Raw genomic sequence first — 12,937 nt, 5'->3', positions numbered from 1 at the left:
GCAGCCCTTGGTGTATCCAGCCCAATATTTTCCATTTTCTAGTGGGAGCAGCAGCCTTGTAGATAACCACTTGCCTGAGGAGATGCGACTTTTCCATTTGCTCAAAGGGGCAACAGAGGCCTGGAACCAGAAGCAGCCATCAGTGGGCTGGAGAGGGTGTGAATTTAATTTATATGTCAGACTGCAACACTAACAGCTGGCCCTTTCCCAACAAACCTTTCCAGCCTGAGGAGTGACTATAAGACAAGTTGGGGGGAGAGGGAGGCATAAAAGCTTAGACTATAGCACAGGCCGAAGACCTCTGTTCAGCCCTTTGCCCCCATTGACACCCCCACCTGCTAAAGAATGTGTCTAGTCAGAAAGCGGGCCTGCTGGTTTAAGGCACACAAGCCCTCAACACCACCCGATCCAAACGCCTTTCTGCCAAATAATGTTTGCAGAATGCCTGAAGAGAAGCAGAGGTTGTTTAAACAGAAAACCACAGAGGTCATCCAAAGCGAAGGTCAGAACTCCAGCGGACTCCTGGAATCCAGGCTCAGGGTGCTCACGCAGAGCAATTCCCAACCAAATGCAGCTCCCTCTGCAGGGAAATCCAGATCTGCAAGACCAGCCAGACATCAGGCTTTTGGAAACGAACACGTGGGATCCTTTCTCAGGAGAGAATTTGCTTAAGGAGGTTGAACAGCAGGAGGCCTCAGTGCCGCCAGGGCAGCGGAGTCAGCCTCATCCTCCCTGCAGACAAAGAGCACAGGGCAGCGGGGTCCAGGGACTCATCCCTGCCCCACAGCCACCCTCCCCGAGTGCATCCAATGCGCCCAGCCCCAAGGTTGGGCCCAGCTCAGTTTCTCCCGCACAGTGATACTTGAACGCCACCGTGCCCTCTGTCACCCCACCCAAAAGCAGAGATGGAGCAGGCCTAGTCAGGAAATGCCCTGTGCAAAAAAGAGGAAACAGGGAGCTTTCTTACCCAGCATGGTCCTCAAGTGAAGGCATGCAAGGGAAGACCACTCCTACGCATGTACATTTAGACACAGGTCCACAGTTCATAACGCTCCAGAGGGGGAAGAGACAGATGCTTCACCAGAAAATAGCTTTATTGTCCTAACCAGTTTGGCAAAGTAAGGCAAATTTATAGCAGCAGGAGGCAGCAAGATGGAAGCTGCTCAGTGATAAATACAGTGGTAATTTACTCATGACAAATCTTCAAAAATCTTTGAGTCCGCTTGTAATAATTTCAGCCTCCAAATTCTGTGTCCTTTCCACAAGGCTAATTCTAGGGGGGGAAACAAACCAGGGAACAAAGACAGATGTGTGCTTGCCCGCAACAGCACCAGAAAAATGTGAAGGATGAACAGGGGTGGGATTTGAGGGCTGGAAGGAAGGATTCCCTGATCAGGAGGGGAGGCTATGGGGGCAGACAAGGGGCAGAGCTGACCGGCGGGACGTCATGGCTGAGGAAGCTACGAAGAAAGCATGGGAAGGAAGAACTGGAGGGTAAGTTTTAAGATGGAAGGCAGAACAGGAGAAATTCTGTAGCCGCGTGTCATTAGCTCAAGGTGGTTTGGGAGCAGAACCTGCTGCAATATTGTGGAGTCGGAAAGACCTTTTTATATGCCTTGTTTTACCTGGGCAGCCTCTGCACAGTGGTTGCAGTTATTAGAATCTGCGCTGCTACTGGGTGGTTTTGGACCCTTCTCGCCCGGTGGCCTAGAAGTCCAATAAAATAAATATATATGTATTTCTAGGGTCCATGTTGGGGGAAGGGGGAATGCTAGAATCCTTCCTGCCACTGGAGCATTTCTAAGATCTGTGCTACTCCTGGAGCATCTGTGTTTCTCCTAAATGTGACGGGGGCCTTGGTTTAATTACCCAAAGGCAGCACTGGAGCCACGTGTGGCTCTTTGACATGGCCACCCGCGGCCCTTCTGAGCAAAGTTCCCCACTACAGCACAGGGCCCACGTTTCTGGGAAATGGGCAAGGCCATAACCCACCAGGGACTGTGTTTGGCTGGCACTTCCCATCTTGAAGCAGCGGCCACTGGAGGGACCAGCAGACGTTTCAGCTGTGAAACTCCCTCACTTCTTTTTTGATATCACATCTTTCCTTGTGGCTCAAGGCGGCTTTCACAAGTTACAGTTAAAACATAGTAGTTTTGAAAACAGAATAAAAGCATAGATACCCAACTCATCCCAAAAGATGCCAATCATCTATATCCCATTAAAAGCCTTGGCAAATAAAATGTCTGTGCAGCAGAGAGCCAGGGTAGTGTAGTGGTTAAGAGTGGTGGACTCTAATCTGGAGAACGAGGTTGGATTCCCCACTCTTCCACATAAAGCCTGCTGGGTGACCTTGGGCCAGTCAAAGTTCTCTCCAAACTCTCTCACCCCCACCTACCTCACAAGGTGCCTGTTGAGGGGAAGGCAATTGTAAGCCGCTTTGAGACTCCTTACAGGTAGAGAAAAGCGTAGTATAAAAAACAACTCTTCTTCTTCTACTCCTGAAGGCCTCCGCCTCATTCCAAATACACAAGGGTTGCCTGAGGTTCAGTAGTGGCAAGGAAAGACACCTATGTGCTCAGAATATATACTTAAAATTAACAACTATATGCCATATGGTATTGTATGTGTACATCACTCCATCAAGGAAGCCATGGCCCTCTGTTCGCAAGACCCAAGCATGGCTGCTAAGGATAGGACCTTGTGGAGGACACTGATTCATAGGGTCGCCATAGGTCAGAAGCGACTTAACTGCACTCAACATACACACACATTGTATGTGTTTTTGATGGGATGGTACACAGGACACACAGTAGCTATGTGGTTCCTTCGGTTGATACCTGTGAATGTGGTTCTCCACCGGCCATGACGTAAGTACTACTGACCTAAGAGCCTGACTAATGTCACGCCTTATGGGTCAGGTGACTTAAAGGTCACCATGACTTAGAGGGTGCCTTGATTGGCCTTCCCTTGTGAGGGATATTTCTCAAGGGGCCTAGAAGGCCAGGCTATTTTCCTGCAAATACCGAGGGATACTTATGGGCTGGAGCCTGTGAAGAGCCTTGAAGTGCCACAGAAAAGCACCTTGATTACATGGAACAAGGGATTTCATTATTATTCATGGAAGGCTAAGAATTCAGAAATCTTTAGAGAGAAACATGTGATCAAAGATGGATTGATGAAGACATGGCTTAGAAATAAAAACAGATTAAGTCCAGCACCTCCACGGATAATGTCTCCCACAGATACATATCTAACCAAGGGAGAGAAGAAGGTAGATATGGTGAAATATCAAGATATGCTAAATGAGCAAGGCGAAATAAAAACATGGAATGAGATTAAGGAGAGTAGAAACATTAGTTGGTTGACCTACAATCAAATGATTATGAAAATGCGACAAGACTGCTTACAACAGGGCAAGTTAAGAAAGAATACTGAGTTTGAAGATTTAATTAGTAAAGATACGGATCATATTTTGGGAAAAATCTATAAACTTTTACTTAAATTTGAAACAGAACAAGAACAAATTAAGACATGCATGATAAAATGGATGGAAAACTTTAAAAAGGAGATAACTTTGCAGCAATGGGAAAGACTTTGGACAAAGTCAATCAAATTCACGGCAAATAATAATCTACGTGAAAATTGGTACAAACAATTTTTCAGATGGTATATCACACCAGTGGACATCAAAAAAATGAATGAATCTTATGATAGTCGGTGTTGGAAATGTAAAGAGAAAGATGGAACATACTTTTGTGTATGGACATGTATGGACATTTGTGGTGGACATGTAAAAAAGTTAAGAAATTCTGGATACAAATCCATCAAGAAATGCAAAAAGATTTAGGTATCAAATTCCCCCTGAACCCAGAAACTATGCTATTAGGAACTGAACCTGATAACTTGGATAGAAATCATGGACAGTTATTTGGCTATTTGACAACGGCGGCCAGATTAGTGCTAGCAGCATCTTGGAAACAGAAAGATATCCTGGACTTGGAAAAATGGCATCAAAAAACGGATGAATTTGCGGTGATGGCCAGACTGACCAGTTTGATAAAAGAGAAGATGACTGAAGACTTAAAAAAAAAATGGGAATGTTATTTCGAATATGTTAAACAGAAGAGATAGATTGTTAGAGATAAAGATTAGTCTGTAAAACCGATTATATAGGATAGAAGGAAATTATTTTTTAAAATGTAGATTATAAGAACAACGTATTGGATATCTGAAATGAAGAGATAGACTCCCCGAAGGAGTACAAACTGTGTGAATGTGTGTATATGTAATTTGTGTGTCTTTTTTATTGAAAATGTTAGTAAAATATCTTTAAAAAGAAAAGCACCTTGATTAAAGTGCTCCAGTGTTCTGATGGAAACCAGGCTACTCCCTCTTGTACGAGCCTGAGGTGCTATATATACCTTCATCGGGACTCTCTAGTTTGACATCAAAAGATGGGTTCCCCCGCCCCCAAGCCTCTGGCTGCACTAGGCTTAGAATCCTGGGGAGCAGAGTCACTGGCTTGGATCCAATGATGCCCAAGTGAAAACACAAACAGTGCCATTACACTAGTGCAAGATCTTGTGCACCACCTAGCACCTGTAGCTCTTCACAATGAATCTGAGTTTTCACCATTCTGAATAATTTGGTATCATTCACAAACTTGGCTCACTTCCCTCCACTGTGAGAACTGCCTGCTTATTCCTACTCTCTGCTTCCTGTAAATGAACCAATTTTTAATCCAAGCCTTGACCCCTACTCCGAACCAAATCCAGAGCAACTGAACCTCCAGCCAGCTCTGTGGCCATCTGCTCCAGAACACATCCACTGATAATGCCCAGAAGCCTCGTTTCTACGGCACAATGCAAGGACACATTTTCCCAGTCACCCTGAGAGAAGCTGGTACTACATTTCTTTGCTCTAGTCGCCTCCCTTATTTCCTTCTCCACCTCAAGACCAGCCTCAAGATTTTGATCAGAGAACCAACAGTGAACCCCCATGATCAAGTAGCCCTTATTCAGATGAACAAAAAGACTATACTCAAGTCTGATTTTTTTTTAAAAATCGCAGACTCTGTTGTCCAAGGAACTTGGGGAAGAAGAGAAAATGATGCATTACTGAAGTAAGAAATCCAGGGTCAATTCAGAGGTCCCTAACTGTATTTCTAGCAAGGTACTTGTTCAAGTCAACAGGGCTTGAACAGGAAATCTTGCAAGGGGACGGTGTCCTAGGAGGGTGGAGTTAGGACATTGGCTAAGGCTTCCAGGTCAGTCCTTTCCCATTTAACATGTCTGTGAGCTTACCTTTTAGATTTCATTTGCTCTCTCAGTTTGCTATCCATCTCCAGAACTAGGACAGAAGAGAGACAAAAATGCACCAGTCAGTAAGAGGCAACAGTCAGGACGCTCAAGCCACAGCAGCTCTGCCTCCCTGATTTGCCTGTTGCCCCAACTGAAGCCAGAGCAAGTGCCAGGACAGGAGTGCCCACTCTACCAAGTCTCTCACCGGGAAGACACTGCGTGAGCTTATCCACAGTCGCAGAAATATTCCGCTGCTGGAGGCGACACAGTTTCAGCTCTTCCATTGCTCCCACCAGCTGTAAGAGAAACCTGTTTTACCACCGCAGCACATTCCAAGAGGTCTTAGCCAGAGTAGTATTATTATTATTATTAAATTTGTACTCCACTCTATTCCCAGCCAGGGAACAGAGCTGGCCCCTTCAGGAGCTGAGCTCAAAAGGCAGGAGGCAGAAGGAAAAGTCAGGAGATTATTTGCCAAGACCATCTGCCCTGGGGACGGCTGGAATGGAAAAATGAGGAGCTCTGCGGACCTGCATTTTCCTGGTTCTCAGGTTGGAGAGACCAGATCATGTTCCTTCAGCTCAAGTTCCTTCCCATGTCCCTCTGACTAGAATCTGATGGGGCTCTCCCAAGGGAAATCCAGGCCAGGCCAAATGATAGCGCCATTGGCTTCACACAGCTGCTTTGAACCATCCACCGTCCTCACAAAGAAAACCTGTTTCCTGCTCAAGAACCACCAGGGGATAATTTCCCAATGTTCTTCCACAGCAGAGCTCTCTTGCGCTTGCATCTCCCATGCAGTCAAGTATATCATAACCTGCAGCCTAGAGGTTAAGATTTTGGCCATTGTTTGGACCATGGATATGCACAAATCTGACCAAGCAGTCACAGAACGTCTTCGAGAGAGGCAGTTTCACCATGGAAGAGATGGGCAGGCAAGGATGCTGTACATTCCCACCCCCCACAGACCTCCCCACTGGGGGAGACAGGGCTCCTCAGCACACAGCTCCAACTCACCTGGCCCCAAGACCAAGGACACGAGGGAGGCTCCTTCCTATAGGGAATGCGAGGCTTACCTTCTTGCTTTCCATCTGCAGTTTTCTGTTCGTATCCGTCACTTGGTTCTGCGGAGAGAAAACCAGGCTGCCTTTGAGTTAGCTCCCTGCAGACAGCCTCGGCATGGGGCTCGGGGACAGAGAGAACTGAACACGGCTGTACAGGCTGCCTTGCGAGCCCTCCCATGAAAGCTAATCCTGAACACCAGGAAAATTAAACACTGTCATTGTGGCCAGGTGCTCTCCAAAGATGGTTCTTGGGGGTTTCTTTTCTTAATTAAATATTGTATTAAAGCGAAATATCAACTACACAATAATTCAAACAAAAGAACCATAGAGTAATCTCATAACCGAAGATGGCCCAATGAGACCGGGCTCAAGAGCCAGGCTCAATTGTGAAGCAAACAAGCACCCCAGTGGGCTAAGTCATCTTCAGGTCACTTCCAATTAGCAGCCCTAATGAACAGCAGATGTGCAAGTGTTTCCATTCACATGTGCGCTTGTTGTGGGGCTCATTTGACAAGCGAGCCCTTTCAAACAGGTACTTCTTGACATGAAATGCCAGATGATGTGGTCGCATGAAAGGGCTTTGCCACATCAGCATCCAAATATCTGGACTAGCCCCAAGATCTGGGTGGCATGCTTTCTCTCCACCCACACCCATACTTATCTGCTCTTTTATGGTCAAGACGCTGCTAGCCAACAGCCTCTTTCCCGGCCACAGGTCCAGAGGCCTGGGGCTGACCCGCACAGCTCCGGCCTCTGTGGCCCTTACTCCTTTCGTCGGCCTTCCCCAGACTGTACAGTGCCAGTGGCGGCCACCATTTCATCCACCCAGCTTGAAGAAGCTGTCGGAGCTTTCTTTTAGACTCAGGAAAGCCTGAGCCTGGCAGAAGCTTTCACTATTCACCCTGGCAATCTTCCCCTTGGGCGGGCCCGCAAGCAGAAGGGGCTGGCTTTGGGCCTAACAAGCTCTCCCGGGAAGCCTCCCCTCAAAGTCTCCGCTGCTTCTCCCAGAAGTCGACCTGGAGCTTCAGCAGAGCCTGGGATAAGGAAAACACATGCCATTCATAAGTACTGGCTGGGGAGCCTCTCCTCTAGGACTACCCCACCAAGGGCCATAACTGAAAACACTCACTCCCTGAGCCAAGGCTGAACCCCCAAGGAGCGCTTGGAAAGAGGACTGTCCCATGAATAACGCCAGCAATGAAAGGACCCATCAAGTCTGCAGTGTTGGCTGACTGATTACCTTGAGCTTCTGCGCTTCAGCCCGGACTTTCAAGAACTCTGTGATGGCGTCCACAAAGCCCTGGTAGTGAAAGTTGCACATCTTCTCAATCTCCCGGTCATGATTCCGGATGCGTGCGTCAAGCTTCTCCATGAAGCGCCCATGCTCCTCGCCATCATAGACAGACCTGGAGAAGGCACAACATCACATCATCTAGTGGTGCTGTTGGAGAAAAACACACCGAACTCACCTCCTTTGGGGGCTCACCAAGCGGCTCTTTGGTCTCTACAGACCAACATCCATTGACGAAACAACGAATGACAGAAACAGGCCTTCCGTGTTATTTTATTAGGAGTGTAAACACCAAGCTAAGAAACACGGGGCACAGCAAGGCAGTGCCAGCCCCTAAATCCCCACTGCCTGCGTGGTGTAGTGGTTAAGAGCGGTGGTGTGGAGCAGTGGACTCTGATCTGGAGAACCAAGTTTGATTCCCCACTCCTACACACGAAGCCAGCTGGGTGACCTGGGGTTAGTCACAGTTCTCTTAGAGCTCTCTCAGCCCCACCTACCTCACTGGGTGTCTGTTGTGGGGAGGGGAAGGGAAGGAGATTGTTAGCCAATTTGATTCTTCCTTAAGTGGTGGAGAAGTCGGCATATAAAAACCAACTCTTCTTCTTCTTCTTCTTCTATAGGGAATACTTCGGGGGAGGGGGGAGACACTTGAAGGAGCTTTCTTCCCTGAAGTCAGGCAAGACCCTACACCATATCCCTCAGGCCAGGCCAAGTAAGTGGTCCTTCTTTGTCAAGAGACAGAGCTTCATGGCTTATTTTGTAAAGGTGACCAGGAGTCTGAAGCCAGTGGAGCCCATCAAATAAATCCTGGAGGTAGGAGTGTCAGGCTCTGTTGCAAGGAGCACAGAATGAGAAGGGGCAAGACAGAGGAAGCTGGTGAAAACTGGTGAAGCTGAAGGCAAATTAGACCAGAAAGAGATGGCAGGATGCGAAGAATGAAAAGCTGGGGTGTTTGGCACAGTAGACCCAGAGGCTAACTGCATAAGAGGAGCGTTCTGGTGGTAGGGCAAGACAGCCAGAGTGGCGTAGTGGTTAAAAGCAGTGGACTCTAATCTGGAGAACCCAGGAGCACCAGTCCCTGGCCCAGCACACGACTCTCAGAGCTGTCCTGCTTCAGACCGTGAGTTGCCAGCAGGGCAAGAAGCCGGAGAGGCCGGGAAGCAGGCAGAGCCTTGGGGAAAGGACAGCCCCGACACCCTGAGAAGGAGAAGAAAGACTTCGCCTCTGAAAGGAGCGTCTTTTTGAAATGAGGGTTGAGCCTGCCATCTAGTGGTACTCTGATGTAAACACAACAGTCAGGAGAAGGAGAAGAATGTGCCATCGAGTTCAGGGACCCCAACCGTGTGGCATTGAAGGGAAGAGGTGGTTCAGAGGTGGTTTGCCTCTGCATAGCAACCCTGGGCTTCTTTGGTGGTCACTCATCCAAGTACTGACTGTGGCCAACCTGGCTGAGTTCCTAAATTCTGATGAGCTCAAGCTAAGCTGGGCTAGAGTCAGACATGAATGGAAAACTATGGCTGACCCACAATCCAGCAGGAAATTCTCCTGTGCAAGTTCCATGGGAATGAATGGGAACTGCAAACTGCAATTCAACGGGGGTTGCACAGTGGGACCTTCGGACAAACGATGCCTGCCTGGCATGGCTAGCCAGCTACACTTTTTAGTTATTCTTTAGTTAGCTGATTTATAACCTGCCTTTTCTCCCTTAGGCTCCAGGCAGATTACAGAGTACAGAAAGAGAAAAAGGGTAGTCACACTGGAGGTATTGTACCTCCAGTGAACAATGCCGTAGGGCTAGGAGTACAATGTTAAATGACAGCACAAACAACAACCTGCCTGGGCCAGCACAGTGCAAGGAAAGCAGGATGCGGGGTGGCAAGGGTGAAAGGCGAGGCAGTACCCGTCCCACCCTCCCATTTGTAGGAGCCCTTCTGGACCGCCCTGTGCCACTACGGTTCTCATTCCATTCCACCTTTCTGTTTTGTACTTTCTGCAAAATGACAGAAGCCAGAGGGGGGCCTTCCTGACCTCTAGGCAGGCCGTTTCACATGGTGGGGGCACCACAGAGAAGGAGCATGAGTGGGTAGGTGCAATCAGTGCAGCTAACTCCATTTAGGAAGGGTCCCACTCCCCTGGCTTTCCACAAACCATGCAGAACGGACTTATGCAACACAATGGGTGCCGCGCAGACTGAGCCAGAGGTCTGAAAAGGAAAGTCGCTGGCTGAGCAGAGCTTCCTGGCTTCTCTCTGTTTCAACCAGGGCTGAGAAGTCCCCGTTGAGGCTTCCAGGCCTGCAACTCAACCGCTTCAGCTCACCTTCACCTGTCCACCAGCAGGCAAGAGCAGCCCTACGCCAGGACCCCCTCCCTCACCCATCGAAGCTGCACAAGCCTTTGGGGAGCAGAGCCGAGAGGCAAGGCAGCAGAACGGCCACAGGGCGGGCCGCAGGCACACCTCCCACTCAGTCAGGGGTGGGTTCGGGGCAGGCTCTTGCCACTAACCCACCTCACAAGGTTGGCACAGCCAGAAAATGGAGCTTCACTTAAGGTCCACCTGTGTTATTGGTCACAGCAAATTTTGATGAAGGGGGACAGCTCAGAACTCTGCTGGACCTGGAGGGCGAGTGGCCGATCCAAACCTGAACGGGCCCCCTTCCCTTGGCTACTGCTTGATAGGGGTAAAGAGGCCAGTGATCAGCCAGGAACTGAGACCAACTGAAGCGGGGGGTGGATGAGAAAGCAGGAATCCTACAGGCTGGAGCCACGGAACCACCTTCTGGGGACAGGGAAGCAACTGCTGTCTCTTTGGTTTCAATTAATAAGGAGAACAAAAGGCTGGACTTCGACGACAAGACAAAAATGCTGCAGTGGTTTTAACATTTCCTTCACATTAAGCAGCAGCATTTTGTTTATTGGGAAAGTTAAAAATAAAGGAGAACAAGAATGTCACTCCCCCTCTGTGTACACGCCTGCAAACGGTCACGGCATGCCCTGGAAGAGGTCAAGGAGTTCTCGGCTGCTGCAGATCTGCAGAAAAGCAGCGGAGCTCTGCGGAGACGGAAGGCTGCAAAGCTCATCAAAGCCCTTCCTCCACGCACTCAGAGAAGGCGGGGAGCCTCAACTTCAGCAGGATGCAGGGGGAGGGCTGAGTCCAGAGCCCCTGACTCAGGCCCACTGCTGCAGGTGTCAGGCTAAAGACCTCTCGTCGGATGGCTTCCAAGCACTCCTCGACAGCCTGGGGGTCCTGGCAGCACAAACAGTTCCAGAAGCTGGACCCTCTGCAGAGGCTTCTGTGGGGGTCTCAGACACATCCCAAACCTACAAGCTGCCAAGAACAGAACACCCGAGCAGGGGTACAAACACCTCAGCCATATTTCTGTTTATCCCCATGCAAATGAGCAGTGGACACCTTCAGTGTTTAAGAAACTCCCCTTATTGGGAACCAATTCTGATTCCTGAGTATCCCAAAGCAGTTTAGGGACAGTATGAACCAGTTCCTCAAACCAATTTCTCTAGCCTTCAGAGAAGGTAATGCAATTCCCAGAGTGTCGCTTATTGAGTCAGTCAGGAACACATGGACACATGAAGCTGCCTTCTACTGAATGAGACCCTTGGTTTATCGAAGTTGGTATTGTCTACTCAGACCGGCAGCGGCTCTCCAGGGTCTCAGGCAGAGAAAGGTCTTTCACATCACCTACTTGCCTAGTCCCTTTAACTGGAGATGCCAGGGATTGAACCCAGGACCTTCTGCATGCCAAGCAGATGCTCTGCCACTGAGCCACAGCCCTTCCCACATTTCATTCCAACTCCCAGTGGCCTGTGGGTGAGGTTTGTCCTGGAAGCCCAAGCGCCCCTCCAATGCACGCAAGCCAAACAACCGGCCAACCATAAGAGCTCCCACACTGGCACGGCTCCGCGGGACCCCAGTTCTGAGGCAGACCCACTCACAGAGCTGCTACCAGAGGTGTGGGATGGAAAACCTGCAGGTGCTTTTCCACAGAAATGTTGCCCTTGCTAAAGATTTTCTGTTTCACAACATGAGCAACAGTGAACGGGTGCCCATTTGCCAATACAATACTAGGAAAGCGAAGCAGTTTTAAAGGTGTAATTAATGCTTTTCAGATTATTATCCCGAGGAATTGTGTGGCAGAGAACCTTTTATGTTTCATGTATTTATAAACCAGGAAGTGGGGGAATAAAATATATGAATCCAAATAAAAAACTAAATTGCCTAATTGGCTGTGCAGGTTATACCAAACCCAAAGCCAAGATCCGTATTTATTTCTCTCCTCTCTCAAGGTAGATCGTACTCACCAAAGTGATGTGGGATTAAGTAATGAAAGTGAAGCCAGAGAGAGCAGCAGTGAAACTGAACTACACCAATGACCTCCAGGGAAGAGTGGTAAATTCTTCAGAAAAAGGTGAGAGGGGGCCGCCCTATCCTTTTCACACACAATCCTTGGGGTGTTCCAAAGGAAGGGGGCCAACAGTTTTCAGTGCCCCCCGATTTTTTGTTCTCAAATGTGAACAGTGTAAGGGCACCACATCCTGTATTATCTTTTAATTTTTACCAGTATTCAATAACTCCCACACAACGCTTTGCACTTGCCTGTCTATAACATCTCCACGCCCACCACCCCTCAGCGTATCACACCTAATCCAATCATGCCTGATATTGTCATTTACCTGCTGTTGACATTTTACCTGCTATGGCCATTGGGTGTCTGAATTCACTCTTCTCTGCTTAAGGACAGATGGACTCACATCCTAGCTGTATCTGAAAAAGGGAGCTGTGGCTCCCGAAAGCTCAGACCCTGCCGGAAATGTTGTCAGTCTTCAAGGTGCTACTGGACGCTTTGCTCTACTCTATAACATTTAAGTCACACAATTTACTCCCCCCCCAACCAAATATTTCTGTTCAAGTACTGAACCCAAAAGTATTGCCACAATATTAACAACAAGCATGTTAAATCAGTTCATGTGCTATTAAGGGCATCAAATATTTTTCCAGAAAGTTTCCAGAAAAAGTTTCCGGAAAGTATTTTAGCCTAAGCTGTTCCATTGCTGGCCCAAAGGACACCGTGTGCCCCCCAGCTGAAAAACAGACTGTCCTCCTTAACAGCCTAGATCGTATTTTAAATGCTTAAGTAGTTTATGGACATCCTTTATATACCACATTTCAAAGGTTTCAAGATGGATTCCAAGTTTCCAAAGAAGTCACCAGTACTTCAAAGATGCAGACCGCAGGACTGGCACAGACAGGCACCCGTGTGCCCTGCAAC

General features: G+C 48.5%; 1 protein-coding gene across 1 annotated transcript in view; it reads right to left on the bottom strand.

The window, feature by feature from the left end:
- EXOC6B (exocyst complex component 6B) overlaps positions 1–12,937 on the bottom strand; it is a 210,379-nt gene that overhangs the window by 176,794 nt on the left and 20,648 nt on the right. The window contains exons 2-5 of the mRNA XM_056855368.1: positions 7,605–7,770; positions 6,377–6,424; positions 5,506–5,596; positions 5,304–5,349 (exon numbers count right to left, since the gene is read on the bottom strand). Coding sequence (XP_056711346.1) covers positions 5,304–5,349; positions 5,506–5,596; positions 6,377–6,424; positions 7,605–7,770 — 351 coding nt within the window. The remainder of the gene's footprint in view (positions 1–5,303; positions 5,350–5,505; positions 5,597–6,376; positions 6,425–7,604; positions 7,771–12,937) is intronic.

This window comes from Euleptes europaea, chromosome 9 (genome assembly GCF_029931775.1).
Source record: "Euleptes europaea isolate rEulEur1 chromosome 9, rEulEur1.hap1, whole genome shotgun sequence".
Taxonomy (NCBI): Eukaryota; Metazoa; Chordata; class Lepidosauria; order Squamata; family Sphaerodactylidae; genus Euleptes; species Euleptes europaea.
Note: the sequence above shows the minus strand (reverse complement) of the source record. Positions and strands in the feature narration are given on the sequence as shown.